At 46.2% G+C, this 23572-nt stretch overlaps 1 protein-coding gene across 11 annotated transcripts in view; it reads right to left on the reverse strand.

The window, feature by feature from the left end:
• SIPA1L1 (signal induced proliferation associated 1 like 1) overlaps positions 1-23572 on the reverse strand; it is a 371790-nt gene that overhangs the window by 34903 nt on the left and 313315 nt on the right. For all 11 annotated transcript variants that reach the window (XR_005837672.1, XR_005837671.1, XR_005837673.1 and 8 more), the window contains 4 exons: positions 12196-12345; positions 7958-8082; positions 5106-5224; positions 1874-2316 (listed from right to left, as the gene is read on the reverse strand). Coding sequence is in view for 8 of the 11 variants with exons in the window: in XM_040641706.1 (XP_040497640.1) it covers positions 1874-2316; positions 5106-5224; positions 7958-8082; positions 12196-12345 (837 nt within the window). In the remaining 3 variants the exon portion in view is untranslated. The remainder of the gene's footprint in view (positions 1-1873; positions 2317-5105; positions 5225-7957; positions 8083-12195; positions 12346-23572) is intronic.

Here is a 23572-nt window from a genome sequence, read left to right on the forward strand (position 1 = left end):
AGTGAGTGAGCATGCATGCACAAGCCAGGAAAGAGGCAGAGGGAGAGGAAGAAGCAGCCCCCCCGGTGAGCCCAGGTGAGCCCAGGACCCTGAGATCATGACCTGAGCCAAAGGCAAACTTAACTGACTGAGCCACCCAGGCGGCCCTGGAATATCATTCTTAAAACGATAGCCTCCTTTCAAAATAACTGAACACCAAGAAGATAGGAGTCGAGCTAAACCTAGAAACCACACAGAAACTATTTGGAACTGAAAAACAGAGTCAGGGCAAAGGATCAGCCGATGAGATGGTGGGGCATGCCCCAAACAGCAAGTGACTGCTGTAATTCTTTGTCATGTGACTCTAGGTTTATGTCACATTATGGTATTTGATGGTCTGTTCTACTTCCCCAAAAATGTCCTTAACCTATCTAAATCAAACATTCTATCATCTGAGTTGGGGAAAGATAACTGGATGCCTGGTCCTCAAGAATACCGAAGAGGACTTTCCCAGTCGCCCTTTTGCTTGGGAGTCATACGGTCTCTAGATGGGCAACGTGGTCGTGGTGAACAGAAGTAAAACTTGTGAATGCTTCACACGCCGACCCGGTGTTTCCAGACGGGAAGCTCGAGAATCTCGTCAGTAGCGATACAGACACAGGAGAGAACCGAGTATGTAAGCGATCACGTTAAATCCAAATTACACAGAGGACATCCTCCGTCATTAAGATTACCTGGGGTTTACTGACAGATTATGTGCCTAGATTCCCATCAGAAAAGTAAAACTAAATTCAGTGTGTCTGCTACTTTTCTTTAGGGCATAATAAAAGAGGCCCAGAAGATAGCAAGGTTAGGTGCCGTCATGCAAACTGATCGATGACTGACGACAATAAAAGGATCCTGGCTTTGACACAAGGCAAGTTAACCCTTCTGTGACTCATTTTTCTCATTTATAAACTAGGGAGAATTATATTACCTACTTCAGATAGTGACTGCTGAGATGAAGTGAATTAAAATATATAACACCTCGAACAATACCTAGGACCTAAGTATTCAATCAAGTGTTCATCATTATTACTATCTTTAGTACATTCCCACGTTACTACTGAAATAAAACATCTTTTCCAGGAAAAAAAAAAAAAAAAAGGGTAAAAGGAGAAACCACCACAGACATCAACAGGCCCAAAAAGATAGTGGTGGAATATTTCCTCCCTAAAAAGGAAGAAGCCTGTCATACTTTGGATTTTTGGCTCAAATCCAAAAGAGGAAATGAAAAATGGTATTTATTTTGCCTAGCAGAGAGATCGCCAAGGATACAGGAGAATGTGTTCTTTCCTATTCAGAAAGGTAGATGGGATGTCTAATTTTAGCTACACTTGTCTACTGGACACCCCCCCTCCCCAAATCAAGACATCACCGTCAGGAGGCAATTCCTGAAAAAGAATTACCACGCAAACACTGGCTAAGTGACGTTCTCCGACAGAGAGGCAGTGTGGAGGATGCGTTTGGCGTCGTAAATAATGCCACGTTAATCTTAGGAAAGACCCCTCTCTTTTAAAGATATGCTCAAGATTTTCTTTCCGTGTTTTCAAAAGAAACTGTTTCGTTCTCTATCACTACCTGAAAGCCAGAAATCTAAAATTCTTCTCTGATTCTGGTACGTAAGAAAGCTTTTATAAAATCAAACACAACTTCATGAAGACTCATCATGTAAACTTTGCTGTCTGCAGTTTAAAATGACGCGTTCGGGTTGCAGGAATCAAGTATTCGGTGGCAGACACCAGGCGGTCCCCGCGGGAAAACCCCGTCTCGGTTCCCTGGTGAGCGCGGGACGTGGGCTGGGGCTGGCCGCCCACCTCAGGACCGGGCCGGGGGGGCCGCGGGGGGCAGTTACCTTGTGTGGGAAGCAGCGTCATTTATACTGAAAGTGCTGTTCTCCCTCGTCAGGGGGTTCGAGCCGGCCTGGCTCTTGCCGTGGATATCCAGGCTCAGGGAGGATTCTGTCTTCCGGTCCAGGCCGAGGCTCTCTGGCTCTAAAGTCCGATCTGCCATGGAGATCACTTCGCTGGAACTGTGCCACAAGGGTGCCACTTTCTCCTTGCCGGGCCCCGAGCGAGGGGACGACGTGGCGGCCCCCAGGGAGGCCGTGCTGCCGTGGCTGGGGCCGTAGGAGGTGGTGTCGATGCCGCTGTCGGCAGACGTGCCCTGCAGATAGTTGTAGCTGTTGAGCTCGGATTCGGTGCGGTCCCCGTCGTACCACTTCTCGTCACTGTGGGCGCTCGACGCGTTGCTGGAGAGGGTATTGCTGCTGGAGTGGCTCGAGTAGTGGCTATCAGACTGCAAGGGAAGCAAGAAGACTTGAACGCTAGAAACGCTAGGGAGAAGGGCTCCCTGGCACGTGTCTGGTTATGGAGTTCTCACAGCACCAAAATTTCAATGATAACAAACTGAAGACAGGAGGTGCCTGGAAAAACCCATTAGGAGAGGTCATGGCAAAGAGCGCTAGAGACAGGTTTATTTTTCAGAATCCATTTTTCATTCACTTAGGCTAAAATATCAATAGTATTGAGATCACTTTAATCAGAAAGTGTGCTGGATTCCAAAAGTCCTACCACTTGGAGTCAACATAAGGCAGAATATAAGACTTATTCCTAAGGAGATCTCCTTTTCCTTCCCCAACTGGCAGCTCTTTAGAAGACAGCTTTCCAAGGAGGGCTCAGAGGTAAAATTTATTAGAGGTGCCAAGTCAATTCAATAGGGGGAAATTACGGTGCTAGGACAACCGGATTTCTGCATGCAAAAGAAAAGAATGAAGCTGGATCCTTACCACACAGGAAAATAAACTCAAAAAGATCAAAGAGCTAAATGTGTGAGCTAAAACGATCAGACTTTTAGAAGAAAACCTAAGTATATATCTTCATGACCTATTTATGCAATGGTTTCTTGGATATGACACCAAGAGCACAAAAAAAAAAAAAAGAAAAAAATAAACTGGATTTCATCAAAACTAAAAACTTTTGTGCTTCAAGAAACCCAGTCAAAAAACAGGCAAAAGATTTGAATAGACACTTCTCCAAAGATGGTATCAAATGGCCAACACACACATAAAAAGATGCTCAGTATCTTCAGTCCCCAGAGAAGTGCAAAACAGCACCACAATGAGGCAACACTTCACACACTGGGATGGTTCTAAGCAAAACGGCAGCCCGTAATGATGGCTGGCACTGCTGGTGGCACAGCTGCTGTGGGAAAACAATTACAGTTCCATTCTTAGCATCTACTCGAGAGATGAAAAACCTAAATGAATATTTACAGCAGCATTATTCAGAATAGCCAAAACGTAGAAACAACCCAAATGTCCATCACCTGATGAATGTATTTTAAAAATGTGGTATATCCATTCAATGGGATATTATTCAGTCACAGAAAGAAATGAGGTACTAACACCTGCTGTAACACAGAGGAGCCTTAAAAATGTTATGCTGAGTGAAAGAAGCCAGACACAGAAGGCCACATCTTATACGATTCCATTCATATGAAATGTCCAGAACAGGCACACCCACAGAGATAGAAAGTGGATGAGTGGTGGTCAAGGGCTTGGAGGGAATGGGAAGAGCCAGCGTGACTGTCTAAGGATACAGGATTTCTGCAGTTAGATTGTGGGGATGGTCACACAACTCTGTGAATATACTAAAACCCACTAAGTTATATACTTCAAATGGTACCAAATACTATGATACGCGAATTATCTCAATTAAAATGTGTATAGAACCCTTTCCAAAGAGTGGCTTGCTTGGTTGCTTAGAACATTCTATAGTTTATCAAAGAAATAAGATTTCAAAAGATATCTGAATAAAATAATATTTTAAATTAGATGGGAGACAGGAAGTCCAGATACCCGGTAGAGATCGAATGAAAAGAGGAGAGAAGGAACTATGTGTGTGTGTGTGTGTGTGTGTGTGTGTGTGTGTGCGCGCGCGCGCGCGCTGCTTGAGGAAGGGACATGCTCTTCATCGGCTGGGGGAAGGAGCAGGAGCAGGACATAAAAATTTCACTTCAAAGTGAAAGATTTCTTTTTAAACAAGAACCAATCAACCTGTTACTTTACTGATGCCGTTTTTTGTGACACCACCATTTACGTTACAAGGCCTTCGTTTATTTTTCGAGTTTGCAGGGCGGAACTTCTTTAGCTCTGGACCTGTGCTGTGGGATTTGCCAGCCCCTTGCCACGTGTGGCTACTGGGAGCACTTCAAAGGTGGTTCGTTTAAACTGAGATGTGCTGAGAGCGTAAACTACGTAACAGATATCCATAGGAACGTAACAGGAACCACATTTGTAATTTTAAACTTTATAGCAGCCACATTTAAAAAAGTAAAAAGGAACAGGTGAGGTTAATTTTAAGAATATATTTAATCTAACCCAATCTATTCAAAATATTATTTTACCGTGTCATCAATATAAAGGTGTTAATGAAGGAAGGGAGATTGACAGATCGGGTAATTTCTCACTTATAAGTAGAACGAAGGCGACATCACATTTCTTCGGTAAGTCTCACCACACAGCCCAGTGCAGGGTGCTTGCCCGCGCACAGGCGTGCGCTCTGTTCCGTCAGCTTCATATTCATTTTACTAGAGAAAAGCTTACATGGGCAAAACCTCTGATTCTTAATTCTACCCGTAAGTGATCAGGAATTATGTAGAAGTATGGTAAAACAAAAATGTGTGTAGCTACGCAAGACAGGAAGGGTAGTCATCAGGAGGCTGTCTGTCCCCTTGACTGATGCTTCAACCATATCCCGTGCTTGCCACTGTGTAAGCAACAGAAATCCATTTTAGCACATTTCTGTTCCCAACATTTTAGGACTGCTTGTGATCACATCATATGGCCTTCCATCTCCATCTGTGGGGGTGGCAGGTGCATACCAAGGAGGAATCTGAGTTTATCTCAAAGCAACCTTAGGGCCCCTGGCAACAGAAATTCCAGGGCCGGAGCAGCCAATGCCCACCTCCCACCAGGATGCCTTTTTTGACCATGTGGAAGAAACAGCAAAGCACACCTGTGCCCTTTTCACATTGCATGGAGTGTACGTTGCTAGGAATCTTATCATGTTTGACAGTTAACTTACATGCCCTTGTTTGTTTGGAGACAAGTGGACCACCGGATCCTGCCGCATTAATCTCCCACTGGGGCTCTCTCGGAAAGCGGGCAGTACCTTTGATACTGCTGGGAGATGGCACGTTGGCTCTGGAATACAGCACAGGACATTATGGGGCAGGTGCTCAATGGGTATGAGCACATGTTGACAAATGAAGACGGCTTGCCATTGCATCTCTCAGGTCACTGACCAGCAAACTCGGAATTTCAGCGATAAGCTTGTTGAGAGTTTACACAAGAGACAGCATGTCAGAAACTAAGTGGCTGATGGGTAAAGCTTGCAGCTGGTGACAGTGTGTCACGTCATACACAGTAGCAGAGCCAAGTACCACCAAACCAAAGGCCATGAACAACGCGGCAAAGTTAGGAATCAACTTTTGGTTTTGGGGGGAAAGTTGAGAATATATGGATTCGACTTATGAAATTCATTCATTGCCAAGTGTGGCTAACCTAGCTCGGTCTACATTACCTAGACAGGCACGGATGCAATCACGTGTTACTTACCAGGACACTTTGGAAATATTTTACCTGTATATTCATGCTGCTCGAGGACAAAAGAATTGAAATCCTGAGGTCCTCTATAACTGTAAGCTGAGCACAACAGAAAAGACACACAGCAACTAGTTTACTTAAGACAATTGCTTCCTTTCGGACTCCAAGCCGGCATTCAAGGTGGGGTTCCAAAGATAAAAGGCAAGCGGTTTCGCTTAACACACCGGGAGCTAGCGGCAACGGTTCCGGGCTTCTGCAGCCACTCCTAAACGTACAGGACTGGGCAACATCATCCTCTTTCACTCTGACTCTCCACCATCTCCAAAAGCAGAGGCAGAAAAACGAAATCCGCTGAGATGGGTGAGCCAATTAAGCTCACAGCCTCATCTCCACTGGGGCACAGTGTGTCACCCACGATGTACAGACAGGTGGGTCTGGCTAACAGATAAAAATCGCCTCGGGCAGTTTCGCTCAGTGACCTGAAAGTCATTAGAGAACTGTTCTTACAAATGGCGTGTCTGAGGCACTCAATGGATATACAGTGTACTGAGTAATGAGCACGAACAATTATTTTTCTTGATTTCTCCCTAGCATGGCTTATACCATCAAGCCCCAGATTTCCATCTGATGTGTCAGTTAGAGAAAGCGAGGCTATTCCTCTGGAATGGCAGAATTTAAAAAATTAGGAAAAAAAAATTATTTTAACATTTTATTTGAAGCCTTCGATTTTGGATGGAGAAAGGCCACCAGTTGGTGAAAAGGCTTCTCTGGCAGGTTCTGGGGTATCTTAAAGAAAAAAAAAAAAAAAAAAGGCATATCTAAAAGGATGAACAAATACGTTAAACAGACTCACTGATACTAATTTCAGAGTCTCATCTATTAAGAGCGGGATGCCACCAAATCAGAGTAGATGCAAAGTAAAAAAGACTGGAGGGAGGTTTATGTGAAAGAATGAATATGGGTCTAGGGCGAACCTTATAATGACCCTTTCTAGTCCCAAGGTACCTTTGTGACTTCACATGAGTGGAAGTGTGGCTCTGAACACTGCACAAAGACCTTGCTGGCAGCTCTGCTCGAAGCCCACACTAGGAGCCAAAAAAAGCTGCTAGAGTCATGCTGAAGAAGGGATCCTTTTCACATGTGTCGTTACCATCTCAACAGTATCAAAACATATGGGATTAAAAACATTCTGTCAAGAGCAGAACAGCAGATCGGAAAATGCTCAGGTTTTCTGTGTTGGGGGCGGGTGCCATGAGACTGGGTAATGACAGATGGCTCCGGTAACAAGGCACATCTCACTGAAGGTACTGGAACGAAGCAGATCTTCCGAACCTGAGAATTCCATTTCTCTTCCTCATTTCCTGTCTTAGCTAAACACGTCTCCACTCCTTCCTATGCTCGTGGTTATTAGTACATTTATAGGGGAATAGTCATTAAAACCGAGCAAAACAACGTATTTGCAAAAAAGAAAAAGAAGATGGGTCTTTGCCTTAAAAGTTTACCTTTTTCAGCCCTGAAGTTTCCTTCTTTTTACCCCACACTGGTGGTACTACTACTAGAGATAGGATAAAGGGGAGAAAAACCCCACCCCACAGTCCAGATTCACGTCTCTGGTCACGACAGTGTTGACACTAAATCCCTGATGCTACTGTTTTGAGACTTAGTCTTGTTTCATGGCAAAATTTTATGGTATCAACTAGTGTTACGGTGTCATGTGGAACAACTCCACGTAGAGAAAGGGCCATGCCAGAAATCAAATGAAGGCTCACCGCTGCGAATCCTTCCCATCCAGCTGTTTTAGACTAAGACATGGCCTCGGCTGACAGCTTAATAGCAGAGTGGGGGTGGGGTGGGGCAGCACAGGAGGGAGGAGAGAGAGCCTAACCACGCTACAGATGGGACCCAACAGCAACTGCATCTCCTTCCCACGTCGTACAGTTTATTCTGTTTTTTCACACTTGACATTAAGGATACCAATGCATCTCTCAGGGCACTCAGAGTAGGCAACAACGAGCAAACGAACAAGGGCTGGGGGAGATACTCAGGACACGTGTGGTTTGGCAGTGTGGCATTTCAATCTCGGCGATGAGAATTCCTGTGCCCTTTCAATTTTTAAACTGGGGGAGGGGGGTCACTTAGAATTCTTTGACTTTTCTCTCAGGTCTTATTTGCTGCCCTCACTCATCCATCATCCAGCTGAGAATTAACTCCTACACACGTATTAACCAAGGCTGTATTCTATCACAGAACGCTTTCATGACGTCGTCAAGAGGTGGCCAGTGTCACGTTGGTATAAAAGCAACTTGCTGCTCGTAGGAATTAGTTACTTACCCATTTGGTCAGCAATGCTATCCTCACTTCTTTGCCAGCTGGGCGTGGATTTCCCGCTGCCGCCGAGATCTGACTGGGTGTTCTGCCTGTCGATGGAGGCTGGCGATCTGCGGCTTACTCCAAACCTACGGCGAATCCCCCCAAAGGCAAAGATGACATCAGGGACGGCACCCAGAAGGGGAAGACAGGCCCAGGGTGATGAAACAAACGCTAACGCAGGCACTACTAGTCTTGCCTACATGCAGAAACTCGCCCACTCATGCGTGTGCTCGGGTGCCGAAACTGTGTGTGTCGCGGTCAACACACATCACTCTGTTCGAGAAAGGGATGTGTGCTCAGTACATACACTGTAAACAAGGGCCGGAGACATTAGCCCTGCGCTAACCCAAGAAACATAGAATAAGAAAACCCAAATTTTCTAGCACACGTGTAGTCAAGCTCAGATTCTCATTCACGGGCAAAGGAAAGATTTCACTATCCTCACGTTCCATGTCTGTCTTCAGACTGGACCAGATCAGGGGTTTCTCCTAACGCAGTGATCTGCTAAATCCCTAAGTCACTCATTCTTCGAGCCAATATTTCCTGAATGTGCGCTCTAAGGTCTGAAAGACAAAGATGCTATCATTTACATTACAGAGTGACCGCTTTCAAGATGTCTAAATTTTAAATTGCCTTTGGGAAGGGCAATCTGGAAGTACGTTAGCTGGCATACATGAAGGCAAATGTCTATTTCTGGAAAGAATAGTTAGCTATTTAATGAGCTGGTTTTATTTTACCCTGGGTAGAATAATAATACGTGCCTAATTAAAGCATATGCCTTGATGAGCAATGTCGGCAGGTAAATAGAACGAGCCCAGGAAAAAGGGCCGGAGTGTAAAATTCAGACTCATATGGACATTTATACATTGGTGTGTGGTTACTAATGAGCTTATGAGTAATCAATACGATGCAAGATCAACAGAGCCTGACTGATTGATGCTTATGACAGGTGCCTTACTTGCTACAGGCTGATAAATGCACTGGGAGAACCAGCAAGTGGGGCACTAGAAAGAACAGGAGACGAGGAGGAAGAAGGCCTGGAGCCAAGTTCCAGCCCCCAACCGAGTCACTCGAATTTTGTCTCCATTTCTTTATTTGTAAAATGGAAAATTCCATTTTATGGATCGGGGAAGAAAAATCCATACAAATGCATTTGCAAAGCAAAGAAGGCTGTAACTTTAACCTCCTACTCTAACATCTCCCTAAATTACTTCTGCCCAATGACAGCTGTTTACAAATTCAATCACAAGCCTCCCTAAACAAAGTTACCTCCATCATGATAAACAAGAACCTTGATATATGAAAATTTCAGTGAAAGGTGCTCTTTAAAAAACAAAAGGGTGGTTTCTACAGACTGGGTGTGGATTTCAGTTCTGCCTTTCTTATAAGTTGATCCAAACATCTGGAAGAAAATGACTAAAACTGTCTGCATCTTTGTATATGTTTATTACTTGATGCAATGATGCTTATTTCCATTAATAATGACAACAAAAACTGGTGGTGGGGGCAAGTCACTAATTATGATCTTTGCCATCTCCTCCCTAAGTAGGGTCCTTGTTTAGCTCAGGACAGTAAATACCCTCCAAATGGCCCTATGATTTTATTCTAAATTCGCAATAAATGAAGACTCTTCCAAAAAGGCAAAGAGATAAATGTTAGACATGGATTCAATCTTGCTTTTCCTTTTTGGTAGGTAGCAGTGGAAACCAAAGACAACTTTTAAAACCTCTGGGTTTAAAGCTGAATGCTTTTCCGGCTGTCTGGTTATAAATGAGCGATAAAGCAAGACTGTCCTTCAATCCCGCCTTGAGAAGTACATATCATCTGATGGGCACGAGGCACGTGAGCAGGCTCACGGCCTTTCCTCATCATGGGCTGGAAACTTCTCCACAACTCTCCTTTCTCGGTCTCAGTGGTCCTCAGGACAAGCTCCACCCTCATGGACGAGTGCTAGAGAAGCTGCAGTGGCCTGCCTGCCTCTGTCGGTCTCGTCTGCGGGCTGTGTGCCCTCAGTTATGCTTCTGGCCACGATCTCCAAGCTCCTCATTCACCCAGCCCGTTCCTCCCTCTGGCCACTGTCTACCTCGTTAAGTCCTCAAGCACGTGGCCCGAAGATAAATTTCCAAGGACGGTAGAATAGACCCTATGTCTTTTCAACAGTGTTGCTTTCTACTTCTCTCTTGTTGCCATTCTAAACTTGTGCGGGTGACTTTCTCCCCCACCTGCACGGAACGGGCATCAGTAGCCACCCTGTTAAATTTCGCCTCTCAAGCTATCGGGATGGTCTCAGCATCCCCGCACCAGGGAAGGCACAGGCAGATACTGGGCCCGCTCAGGCAGACGGAGAACAAGGAATGAACAGATTACACTTGTGGACAACAACTGTGTCCTGATCTGATCTACTGGTAAAACCGCATGCTTCTGAGCTGCTTAAAGTTGAGTATTACTGAGTTTGCAGTGGACCACGTTCGGTCCTGCCCCACCGGTAACTGGTACATACCTACGTGTATGGGGCTACGCTGTAGAGTAGATGTGATCATCTTTTTCTTGATAAGGGTGCCTAGAATCCAACCCGGCCCCCGGGCTATGCACGTGAATCAGACAGTGCACAGTCTCCTACATCACTGGGAGGCAGGAGAAAAACTGCCTGGGGTCCAGAGGACACTGTATCATTATCTTGTTAAAGAGCATCACCCAGGTTAAAAAAAAAAAAAAAAGATGTTATACAGTATGGTCAACAAACACTGGGTAACCTCACAAAGGGAAAACCCTCAATATCACCTACGGTAGGGCTGGTGTTACAGGTCAGGTTCAATTATTACCACCTCGTTAAGAACACCGTGCAGGATGGGCACAGGACCTGTGTTTCCGACACTCACCCAAACGCTCAGGTTTCAGCTTACATTTTTGGTGCACATTTCAAGTGTATCACGGCCCCAAGAAAACAGTGCTTTTGCTGCTGTTAGCTCGTTTATGTTTTATTGCTGTATTAACACTGAAGTTGCAGGGAATTCTTATTTTTGAAGGCAAACCAGGCCATTTAAAATCTAATTAAAACAAGAAATAATTAGTTGGGCCTGTGGTATGGTACGATAGCAATACTTAACTCATAAAACCTTTCGTAGGAACTCATGAATAGGAGCTAAATTTTTTTCTCATTGTCACTAAAGTAATTAAAAGAAGACATGTGCATTTTAGATATGTGACCAGGGGAATCCCATGGGGGACACTGGAATGCAGGGCGGAGGGGAAGCATATTTTACAGTGGTTTTATTACCTACTTCCTGCTAACATAAATATTTAGCAGCAGCCACAACAAAAAATGGCTGTAAAAACCAACAAAATGCTATAGGATAAACCAAAATACCCATTTTGAAGATATTCTTAGTAAGCATGACTATTTTGTAACATGGTAAAATCTCAAGAAAGTAACCAAATCATGTGCGCGTTTGTTAAAAATATATACGGGGAAAACTTGGAATAGAAACATCAGTTTTTATAAATGCCTCACGTTTGATTTTCAAATGGTTCCAAGTTCTCTACCAACTTCCCCAGAGAGAGAGCCCAGCAGGACGTCTTTGATGGTTCTCTCACTCTTCCTCTGGGCAAAGATGGCATGGGTATGCCACCTAACATTTTGCTGCTAATTACTTCCCAGCTTCAGACATTCCAGGGGTGGTGGTGGTGGTTTTTTCTTTTTAGTAGCCTCTAAAATCATGTACATTTAGCCTTTTACTTTTAAGTCTTGTCAGAAGTTATTTTTGGGTGTTTGGTGTTTTCAAAAAAAAGAAAGAAAGAAAGAAAAACGACAAAATCCACAAGCTGAAATCACAGACGACTTTGAAAGCGTGAGAAAACGAATTTTAAGCTTTGGCTAGGATGATCGTTTCCCCTACTTTCACAGCAACACCAACTCCAGCCAGTACTACGGAGTTTGCTTCAGGAAGTAACAAACTCGGTACTCTGAAACTAGACAATACATACAACTGGAGAAACGAATGTAACCTGATTTCCCTGCCACTGAGCCCTTGGAGGCTAGAGAATGATAAACTTCCCGAGAAGTGGTTTGAACCAGACATTAAAACATTCTTCTATCTGGGATATTAACTACATTTTCCCTTTTGCTCCTTTTGTAGATCGATCAAGGCCGGTCTGAGTTACAGATGAAAGGCAGTGAAGTCAACAGGGGCCACACCTACCCTTCGGGCATGGATTTTTGCCTGTAAGTGCCTCCACCAGAGCCAGTCTCGCTGGATGAAGACAGGTTGCTAGGGGAGTTACGACACTGCTGGGACCTCGCTAGAGCCATGGATGAGACCGTCACGTAGATGTCTGAACCGGGAGACAGCCTGTGAGCACAAACCAAAAATATGAAGTCAATCCAAGGGGAAGTCCCGAGGCAGTGCATGATGGATAATATCATACAAACGCGACAAAGAAAGCCACTTCGTGGAGGTAGTGAGAATGAAGCCAGCTGGAAGCCTACAAAAGAAACTTCCCCATAAAATGACTCCCTAAGGAAACAGCTGGAGAATGGCCTTGAAGGGAATGGGGGTGGGGGACATCAAAAAATAACAGGGGGGGAAAGCATGTATGTTTCCAAAAGCTGCCAAAATTCAATGTGCTGAATTGCTTCTGCAGTCTCCCAGTACGGCAGTACAGAAGATAATTGAACCCTGGTGACATTAACATAGCAATTAATTCCAATTTTTCACACTGGTTTTCCCAGAGCTTATGACCACAGTGAGACTAGTGCATTCTTTGTATGTGTCTTTGTTTTCTAATTTTGTTACTCAAAGTCTGGAACGACTGTTCAGATTTTGCTATTCAGTATTTATAAATGTGGTTGATCATATAGCGTCCCCATCTAAAAGCCTCCATAAAAATGCCCAGAATGTCACTTATTGAATTTAATTGGAATCAGTGAATTTATACACCACCACAGTAGAGCTGAGCTCCACAGGCTCTTTACCCTGCTGACGGGCACTGGGGACAGAAACCAGAGCTCTGTCATCAGGACATCGATTGTGTCCTTTACCTCCTCCACTCTCGTGGACAACAGGACAACCGGGGACGTCAGTAAGTGACGCTAGCCACTGTGACTGGGGGTGAAGTCCATCTTACTATGAAGATTTAGTTCAGGAGCGAGTCATTTCCATGGGAGAGCTGAGGAAGGGGAACCTAGGTCATTCGTTCAGCAAGCCGGGCCTCTTGACTGTGAATCCACTGCTCCGGCTAAGTGACTGCTGTCCCCCAGACAAGGCCGGCTTTTCTCCCCTTCCTAGGACAGCTTGCAGTGGGTCTGCTCGGCCGGACGCTTTTGCAGGAAAAGATATCTTTTACTCAAACCAAAGTTCTGAAGGCTGGGGACAGACCCGATTCGCCGAGCTAGAGCATTTTCTAACAGTGCTGCTATGCACTTTCTGGAGCAGGACAGGATGGGGTTTCAGGGGCAGGAAGGTGACACAACGAGAAGCTTTTCTAACAGAACAAGAATAAGGACGGCTGCTGAGAGTATGACTCCCAAACCCATCTACGCCCAAGAGGCGGATGTGACTCTCTGAGCAGATCTCTCTGCTCAGCGACAAGCCTAGACTCTCCCGCTGTCTCCTGGACATCTCTACCGAACACCGTCAACCGCAGCTCAAATTAAACCTCATCCAACCGAACAGGTTTGCCATTCCCCCAAACCTGCCCCTCCTGTATTTGTTATCTCGAGCTAGACACCTCGAAACCGTCCTTTGCCCTCCCCCCCTTCCTCATCTTCCACACCAATTGGTCTCATTAAGTTCAACTTTTAATGAGTACTGTGTGTCAGGCACCCTGGGGGCCGGTCTTGACAACATGGAGTCTAAGAAGGTAACTGGTCTTCCACCTGCTGACTGTCCTCCCAACCCCCCATCTCCGGCCTGGATCAGCACGACTGCGCTCTAACTGTTCTTCTGACTTCTAGGCTCCGTCCACCCCACTCCTCCAGGCTCCACCCGGCCGAGCCATCAGACCGCTCACGTGCTCCGCGCACCTTCCCTTTGCCTACAGAATAGAGGACCGAATCCCTGGCCCCCTCTTCCAGGCCTTGGACCATCCTGTGCAAGCCCTTCCTCCTCTCCTGCTCTTTGCCTGCCTCCACGCACCCTACACTCAGGACAGGTTCAGTGCGCCCCTATTCTCAGACTCAGCTTCCGTGTGCATGCTTTTACTCATCTTGTCCTCTCTGCCTCTCTTCCCCCTCCCTGACATAAAATCCTTTTTCTCCAAGCCTAATTCCAACATCAGATCCCTGAATTCCTAGATGAATCGGAACCTCCTGGAGTCCCCCACCGTCTGTTCTTCGCGTCGCTACAGCACACCCTTTCGTATGGTTAGTTTTATGTGTGTCTATCTTCCCAACTAGATTCGATTCCCGCCTTAAGGGGCAGCACTGAGCCTTGTTTCCTCGACATCTCTGGTTGCTTAAAGCACGTCTGCTGAATGAAGGAGAACCTCTATCAGCAGTGCAGAAAGTGAAGAACAGTAGGTGGGTCCAGAATAACGGCCCACAGTGACATCAGACGCCCACGCCAGGGGCTCTCAGCCGTGGTGGGTCTATAGCAGTTTGAAAATAGTTGGTCGCTAATAATAAAGTGCCAAAATTTGTGAATATTATACTAAAAGCAATTATTAGAGATTCAAAGTTAATATTCTTCCTTACATGCGAGAAAAAGGGCTGACGGAATTACACCCAGCACCCTTGAGCATATCATCACTCTGACATATAATGGCAAGAGAACTCACTGATAATGGCTCCTCTAGGTATTATCCAATGGGGCAAATAAGGACACCAAGGATGCTGGGTCCTTGAGGGAATGGGATGAGAAGCTAGTGAAAGAGGCAGAGTTCCTAAGTTCCTCCTGTTATTATCACCAATCTTGTTATTGCTACACAGATCGAGAGAAATACTAGCTACACAGCTGGGACTGTCAGGAGGATTCAGGCTCAGGAGAGGGGTATGTGTGGGGCAGCCCCGGTGGGGTCAGGGACTAGCGGGGTCCTGGAACACCAGCTCATGCCTACTTTGGGTACCATGTTTTGATAAAAGAGAGATCAAGACACTTATCTGGGTACCATAAAATAGACCTCCCTTTATTCTTTTCCATTAAGACATATCCCAAATTTCTCAGTACTTGTTCTGAAATAATGGGAAGGGGGCTGGAGCAGAGGAGGAACAGGAGAAGTAAGTTACAAAGAAAACTGGGTAGGCTTTTCTAGGCTTGTAATACAGAGACACTTCAAATGTAGTTTCACCAGTGGGTGCTTTGCTTGCCTCCTGTGCAGAGTGGCGGTAGTACAGAAAGAGGAAAATAAAGGAGACCCGGGACGAGCACGTTCACGTGGTCAGGGCCGGTGCAACATCCGGGGGGGGGGGGGCATGTTCTTCTAACTCTCTTCAGGCTAAACCAGTAATGCCAGCGAATTAAATGTACGGTAAATACTCACGTTTGTGTTTCTGTGAGGAAATGACAACTGATTCCGTAGGGAAAGTCAAGATGTAACTTTTACGTTTGTATTTAGAGCTTGCTTTTCTTACTCTGCTTTCCAAAACGTACATTAATTTAAAATATCTCATGCTAGTTCTCATCCTCAGCTCTTTTATTTGGCAAATGTATCAGAAAATTCTACTTGGTTACTGGAGTTATCCCAAAGTGAAAAAATAGCATTTCCAGAAGGCCGGCATTCACTCCCAACCCTCTTCTGCCTTTATATAACTCAATAGTGGCTTTGTTTTCTGTCTGTTCACACTCACAGAACACACAAACAGAAACGGACGGAATGCCACCCAAATGTTTTTACGACGCTAGACGTAGATGTATGGCGGGCAAAAGAATTTTCAGAATTAGCCCTTATTCTGATGACTTACTATTCTTCTCAAACACTCTGAAATGGATACCATCACACAAATACTGTTTGAGAACAGACCTCGTTCAGGGAACGGGCGGTGCCGCCTGCCCGGCAGTCTACTGCCAGACAGAGCCTGCGGCTGGTCACCACTCAAGCTGGGCCATGCGCTGCCCTGCCACGTTGAAAAGGGGGACCCCCCAAACTGGCTCACACAGGAAGCCAGCGTGCTGACTTCCTGACTCTCCATCCCCTACCATCCACTCTATTTTAAGGGCTGCTGAGGCCACGGAAGAGTCAGTGCAAGATCACAAGGCTTTTCTTCTCTTTTGAGATAAACTGAGCTCTTTCTACTTCCTCTCAGTCTTAACGAGCCTCCCACATCTGGATATTACTGCCAAATAGGTTTAGAGGACTAACACGAACACATCTTTCAGCTGCTGTGAGATTTTTTCAATTCTGTGGAATGTAAGAATTTTCAAGAATGTTCTGGCCACTGTGAGAAAGGAAATGTCTAAAAACCTTTCAGTGTTAATTTCAGTGGATTCTTTTCCCTACATTTTTGTAAATTTAGCCAAGAAATAACTAAATGTTTTTAAAGTAACTGATATTAAATGCTCTCTGGAGCGCCCTCTGACTTCCCTCCGCAGAAATAAAACACCAGGGCTTTTTGATTCTGTGAAAAATGCAGCCACTGAAAAAGTCACGATCATCAGCCAGACAGACGATGCCCCCATAGTCCACAAGACTCCACTTAACACCAGCTTTTCATTTATATGCAGTGCATTTCACAGCACTGAAAACACAGAATTGAACGGAATGGATGTTTAGGAAGAGATGGTCCAAGATCAGAATCAGTTCATTTTCCAGAAGCATTCTCATACCAGGGCAAAAGGGAGAAGAGAATTACCCAAAAACCCAGATTTCTAATAAAGTAAAACTCTCACACCCCAACACACCCTTCCCATAAATCAACTCACAGGACTACACACAGTGTTAACATTAATAGATTCTCACTAAATTGATCTCTTCAGATTGTGACTGATTATAATTTATCAACTTGTGGATAAAGAATTCTCAGCATCTGAGTGGCTGATGAGGAAACATTTTCCTGAGTAGTTTCATATAGGTTTAATTATGCCTCTCTGTCCTGCTTTGTACTCCAAAGTGACAGCACTGCCTGGATGTGTCCAAGGAGACAAGGCCCTCTGTAACCCAAGTGCAAACAGTGGAATGATGGCAAAAACAAGAGAGAGGGTTTCAAATAGCACCAATGACTGACAAATTAGATACTTGAGTCCATAATTAAGCACAGCTCTTTACCACAACTTAGCAATTAAAATGCTATTCACCCAGGGAACAGGACCAAGTTAAAATCTGTCTTCAGAAATGTATATCAACCAGGATTCTTCCAGAATTATGTAAAAAACAAAACAAAACAAAAAAAAACTCACAAACGATTCAAGGTAAAGTAATCTGGGTGCCATTTGAACAAGCTAGATTCTCATTCAAGCCACTTGTCCCTCTGTCTTTTCATGTCTTCCTACTGTGTTCTTTGTGAACCAGAGCTACCCGGGCTTTCCGACCAAACAGTTCATATCAGCTGTTCAGACTGGATCATGGAATCCCGCTCTGATGAGCCTCCTGGGACAAGGTCACTGTAGAACAAGGAATAACTCCTTTGCACAGCTAGGAAAATCGGGCGATTCTGCACGCGGAGAGAAACGATCAGCACGTCACAGCTGCTGGCAAGCAGTTAGAATTCCCAGCCTGGCACACATCACGGGCGCCTCTTGAGAAGAGTCAATTCTATATCTAGGGTGACTCTAAAGAACAGAAAATAAAAATGGATTGCTTGCAGGATCAGCCACATAATTCATGGGACTCAGTGCAAAATGAAAATGAAGAGTCCCTTTGTTGAAACAGTACTGCAAACTGTAAGGCAGCGACAGCAAGCGTGAAGCCAGCACGGACCGTGTCAGCGTGGGGCTCTGTGCGCCCGCATAGGCTGCGCCGCCGTGAAGCCGGCTCTGACTGCAGCACGTGCCTGGACCCCAAGCACACACACACGTGCGCTCATCTGACAAGTATGGCGTGAGCTCTGGTCTACCTAGATTTCATCCACGTAGCGCGGCGCTTAAGATAGAGGCTCTGAGGTCCGGAGGCCTCGACGCCAATCTCCACTTCACCACCAACCAGCTGCTACGTTGCGCTAATTACCTCATCTCTCAATCCCTGGGCGTCCATATTTGAAGAAAGAGGGTGAACAGCAGCCAAGGTACTGGGCTGTTGGGTGAACTGAGAAAACACACAAGGGCCTGTGAACAGAGCCTGGCATAGAAAATGAACTCAATACTACCTACTTATAGTTTTTAAGGAAAACACAAGTAAAATGTAACTGGCATGAGGGCAGTACACATAGAGTGCAGGGGGGCTCAGGCAGGTGAGAAGTCAGCACCTACTGCAAAAACTAGGAGAAATGAAGCTTTATGAAGAAATGCATTCGAAATAGGATGTATAGGAAACCAAGGATTTCCACAGAAGTCAGGAGTTAGGACACAGGAGAGTGACGGTTTATGTGGCCGCCATGATGACGAGTCAGGCTGGAGAACCATCCTTGGCGGAAGATGGGCAGGGGTTGTGACTGGAAGGATGAGTGGGTCTTGCAGGGTGAGCCCCCCTATGGTGAGCCGAGGAAGCACAACCCTTCTCTGTCAGGTAACAGGGACGCACAGAAGGTTGTGTAGCAAAGCAGTGGTATGGCCAGAGCTGATCCTCAACAGCCAGGGTGAGCAGGCAAATTTGAGGGAGACACAGACAGATAGGATTCCATTAGCCCACCATAAACACTAGTCTCTTCGATTAGTCCTACCTCCACCAATATTCACAAATCCTTCATGGAAAGAAGTCACAACCAAACACTTTAGTGAGAAGCTAAATGATTTTTTGTTTGTTTTAGACACGCGAGGATTTTAAAAACTGGAAAAAACTAGACAGGATAAATTCATTCCCTATCCCAGTTTACGAACAAGAATAAGGGAAGCAGAAGCTGAAGTAGGGCACGCCATGCTGGCCTCTGCTCAGAGTGGCTGCCCGTGGGCAACTCCCTCCAGGGGTCTCCGAGACCCCCAGGCCTCTCCTCACAACTGCCCTAGGCTAGGAGAAGAGAAAAGCACCACCACACAACCCACCTTCCTCTCCCAGGGGATCCTCCCAGCACTCGAGTCTGACCCATCTGCTGCCAGCCGCTGTTCAGGGGGCTCTATGCCTTCACCCCTACATCCTCACATTTATTCTGTGTCATTTCATATGCCGTCAGCATCTGTCCTCTTACAAATATAATGGCAAACTGAAAGACTCAAACAAAAAGTGACAGATTGGGATACTCCAGGCTGTCTCACTGGCGGGGCTCTGAGTCTCTCCAGAGTGGGGACTGGTAGGGCTAGTGAACTCCCCCACACACCTGTCAGCAGGCCACAGGCACAGGAGTCAGCCCTTCCCCTGCTGGCCCTCCTCATGTATTCGCAACTATGTTCCTTAAAATGAGCTGCAGCTCCGCAGCCAGTGGTCCAGGGCCATCTTTATGGGCCTGAAGCATGTCTAACAAGCCGTCTTGTGGCACGGCCACCGCTGAGCACTCAGCACAAACACACCCAACACACACTCTCGAGCGAGAGCGCAACTCAACTCTGAAGACCGGCCCTAAGGACACTCTGCCCATCTCAGGACACACAGCAATTGTTCCTGCAAGTAAAAAGGAAATGAAGTCTACTTTTCTCAGCAAGCACTTCAGTGATAGGCAGATCCTGAACGGCCACCCTGTAACCACACTGTGTGATTCTCACAAGCGGAAGCTGACCTTAGACCTTTCATAGTCCAGGACTCGGAACAAAAGGCTTATGGGAAACTTTCACACACGATTGTGGCAGTGGGTTTGGTGGCTAATTCGTCTTCATTATCACTCATTTCAACAAGTTTATATACATGTACTGTGCAATCAACAAATCTTGAAGAAAAATGTCAGTGGTTTCAAATATAAGGCAGCAGAAGATACTTTCTCCCCTGGGAGTTAGTTAAATTCTTGATAAACACATTCATGTAGCTGATGCGTCTTCATCAGGCAAAGGTCTAACTTCTCCATGGGGAGGAGGCTGACAGCACGACATATATTAGATCTGGCTTCTAGGAACGCCATCCCCGTGTTGTGTGCGTGCGTGCGTGCGTGTGTGTGTGTGTGTGTGTGTGTGTAGGGGCTGAGGAAGCCTCAGGGCCGTTGTGGGCCTCTACAGAGCCTCCCATGAGGTGTGACCAGGTCAGGCCCCCCCCACGCAGTCCTAAGGCAGCAGCCCCCTAGAGCTGGGTCGGAGGGCAAGCCCCCACTGCTGGGCACTCACAGGAGTACAGATCCTTAGTGACATAAGAGCAGCATGGTCACGTGTCCCCTTACTGCTCTTCCCAGAACACAACTGCTTTTCATGAGATCCTCTCGAAGGTCATTCTCATTTGCATGGATGGGTTTCCCAGAATTTCCTATACTTTCTGCAAATGCACAGCTCATCAGGACTGTTTTCAGCACAGCAGGCCTCCTGAACTCATCCTCTGTGTCACCAAAGTGAACCGTGACACTGTCGCTGAAGACAACACAACCTGCCTGTGAAACACACTGACCCACCACACGCTTAGCCTGGGTTAGGCTGCAGAGGGCCTCACCAGCCCAGGCTGGCAGTGCTACCGCAGCCCAAGAGTGCTCCCTCGGAACACGAGCTGTTACCCCCGCCCCGCCGTGAAGCTGTGTCTGGAAGAGCATCTACACAATGGCAACAATGACAAACAGCAACCACCATGTTCTAAGCCCCTAAGTGTGGCAGGCCTGTCCTAAAGTTCAGATCGGACACAGAGTAACCATACTGCCTCAATCTTCACATCAACTCTGGGGGCTGGGGCTGGTGCCCATTTGATTCTCAGCACCCTGCAGTACAGAGGGGACAAGGAACTGCCCACTGTCACAGCGCTCCCCAGTGATGGGCCTGGGATGCAAACCAAGGCCTCTGCACTTCTGACCTCTGGGAGTTTTCCGGTGGTTCACACTGCTACACTGGTGGCCCCTGTAGGCGGGAAGCCCTCTGGGGACATTTGTCTGGGCGGAGTGCACGACAGTTCCTTAGCAAGCCCGAGGAGTGACTTCCAAGCACTTGGAGAGCCTGAGCTGGGGGCCATGCTGGAGCACCTCATTCCCGGGGTCTGTCTGGAATGCATAAAGGAAAGGGAACAGGGGGGTATGAGGAGCTCCAGCACTGCGCCCGTTTCCTGAACACTTAAGTAGGAAACATCACTGCACTATAGTCTGAACGTGTGAGCCTGCATCCCCTCTAACTCTAATCCCAGTGTGGATGCCACGGGACGCCAGCTCCTTTGGAGAGCTGGGGGAAAAGCAGCCTTAAGAGCCCAGTGAGTTTAAGTCAGGTATGGCCCTCTGCTTTTCCTCCTCATCTTGGCCAATAAATACAATACCATAATTCGGTTTCAACTAAACTGAAAGCTTTTATAGGAAATTCAATCAAGAACAACTCACATTTCACTTTGAGTCGATCTGAGACAGTTTTACCAGCAATACACTTTTAAAATAGGAGTATTCGAAGCTTAGCCAACAAAACTCAAGGAAGTCTACTTAAATCCAGCTCTAATTCTATAGCTTTCTCAGACTACTGAGTGCTTCATTTCTACTGTTCTTCAAATTCTTATAAAAATAAACTGATTTATCAAGTGTCCACTGAAGGATGAATGGATAAACGTAGAATGGGGCATCTACACAGAATGGAATATTGTTCAGCCTTCAAAAGGAAATGTCATGGACTGAATGTATGTCCTCCCCACCAAAGGCACGCGTTGAAGCACTAACCCCCACCGTAATGCTTTCGGAGGGGGGCCCCTGGGGGTGATTAGTCATAAATAAGGTCATGAAAGTGGAGCCCCCACAATGGGATCAATGCCCTGGTAAGGAGGAAAAGAGAAACCAGAGATTCCTTCTCTCTGCCAGTTGCTGTCTGCAAGCCGGAAAGAGGGTTCTCATCTGGAACTCTATCTGCTGGTGCCTTGACCTTGGAGTCCCAGCCCCCAGAGCCTTGAGAAGTCACCTCTCCTGTTTAAGCCACCCGGCCAGTGGAGTTTTGCTATAGCAGCCCGCACGAAGACAGGACGGATACTCCAACCCAGATGAACCTCGAAGGCACTTTGTTAAAGTGAAATAACCGGTCCTAAGAGGACAAGTATTTTGTGATTCGACTTACATAAGTAGTCAAAGGCATAGAGACAGAAAGTAGAATGGTCACCAGGGGTGGGGAGGGGTGCAGGGAGGGAAGTGACTGTTTAATGGGGACAGTCTCCATTCTGCTAGATGAAGAGGTTCTGGAGATGGATGGTGGGAGGCTTGCACAACACTATGAATAAACGCCACAGAGCCCTACACTTAAAAACCGTTGAAATGGTAAATTTCAGGTCATGCATATTATACCACAATAAAGAAGAGTGAAACAATGGATTTATTTTCTCCTGAATTGATTTACTCCTGTTCCTACTACTTCTTTAAGTAAGTTCTTTTGCTTATTGGTTTAATTACTAAATAAAGTTTAAAAAAACTCTATGGAACATAAGAAGTAGGAAGATCAGTAGGAGAAGAAAGGGATAAATAAAGGGGGGGTAATCAGAAGGGGGAATGAAGCATGAGAGACTATGGACTCTGAGAAACAAACTGAGGGCTTCGGGGGGGCGGTGGGGGATTGGGATAGGCTGGTGATGGGTAGTAAGGAGGGCACGTATTGCATGGTGCACTGGGTGTTATACGCAACTAATGAATCATGGAACTTTACATTAAAAACCAGGGATGTACTGTACGGTGACTAACATAATATAATAAAAAATATTATTATAAAAAAAAAATAAAAAATAAAAAAAACTGATTGCGGGCCCATGACAATGCCAGAATTTGTAGCCGGTCCTTGGGATACACCACTGAGGAACCGCCCACACATGGGTGATGGCCCACGTTGCTGACATAAACGCGCCACCCGAGGCATCGGACGGCATGGGATGAAGATAAAAACGAAGCCGTCATGGAAGACACACACTTTGGGGGGGGGGGCAGGCGATGACACAGGAGCAAAGAGCTGACCAAAAAAAATCAAGAGTGAAGTTTTGGAAGACAGGGAAAAGGAGTGTGAAGGAGGGAGCGGCTAATGGTGTCAGATAAACTGAAGACCATCACATCCAGTGGCTTTAGCTCTAGAAACAGAGAGGTTGGGGATGTGGCTGGAGCAATCCCAGTGAAGCTCTAAAGTTCTAGGACTGAGGGGTCCTCAACTCAAGCCAAACAACTATGATCCAGGCAGACGGCATGTGGAACGTGCAAGCCCTGAAACGTCTAACCACAGCTAAGGGATTAAATGGGCGCTTGCTTTATGTCAAAGCACACAATGACAGCGGAGGCCGCTGTGGGCTGTTGAAATAAACTCAGAGAGCATCTCCTTAAAAACGAAGACTGAACGGGCGCAGGACCGGCATGCTCTCTGTGGGGGGCTGGTGTCTGCTGAGAGGGCACAGGGAGGCTACACACGCAGCCAGCCTTCACCTCCGAAGGGGGGATGTGCTTCCCCAGCTGCTCAGAGCTAAAAGCAGCAGACACGGGGAATAGTGGCATCCAGGTAC

This window comes from Ursus maritimus, unplaced genomic scaffold, assembly GCF_017311325.1.
Source record: "Ursus maritimus isolate PB19 unplaced genomic scaffold, ASM1731132v1 scaffold_25, whole genome shotgun sequence".
Lineage (NCBI taxonomy): Eukaryota > Metazoa > Chordata > Mammalia > Carnivora > Ursidae > Ursus > Ursus maritimus.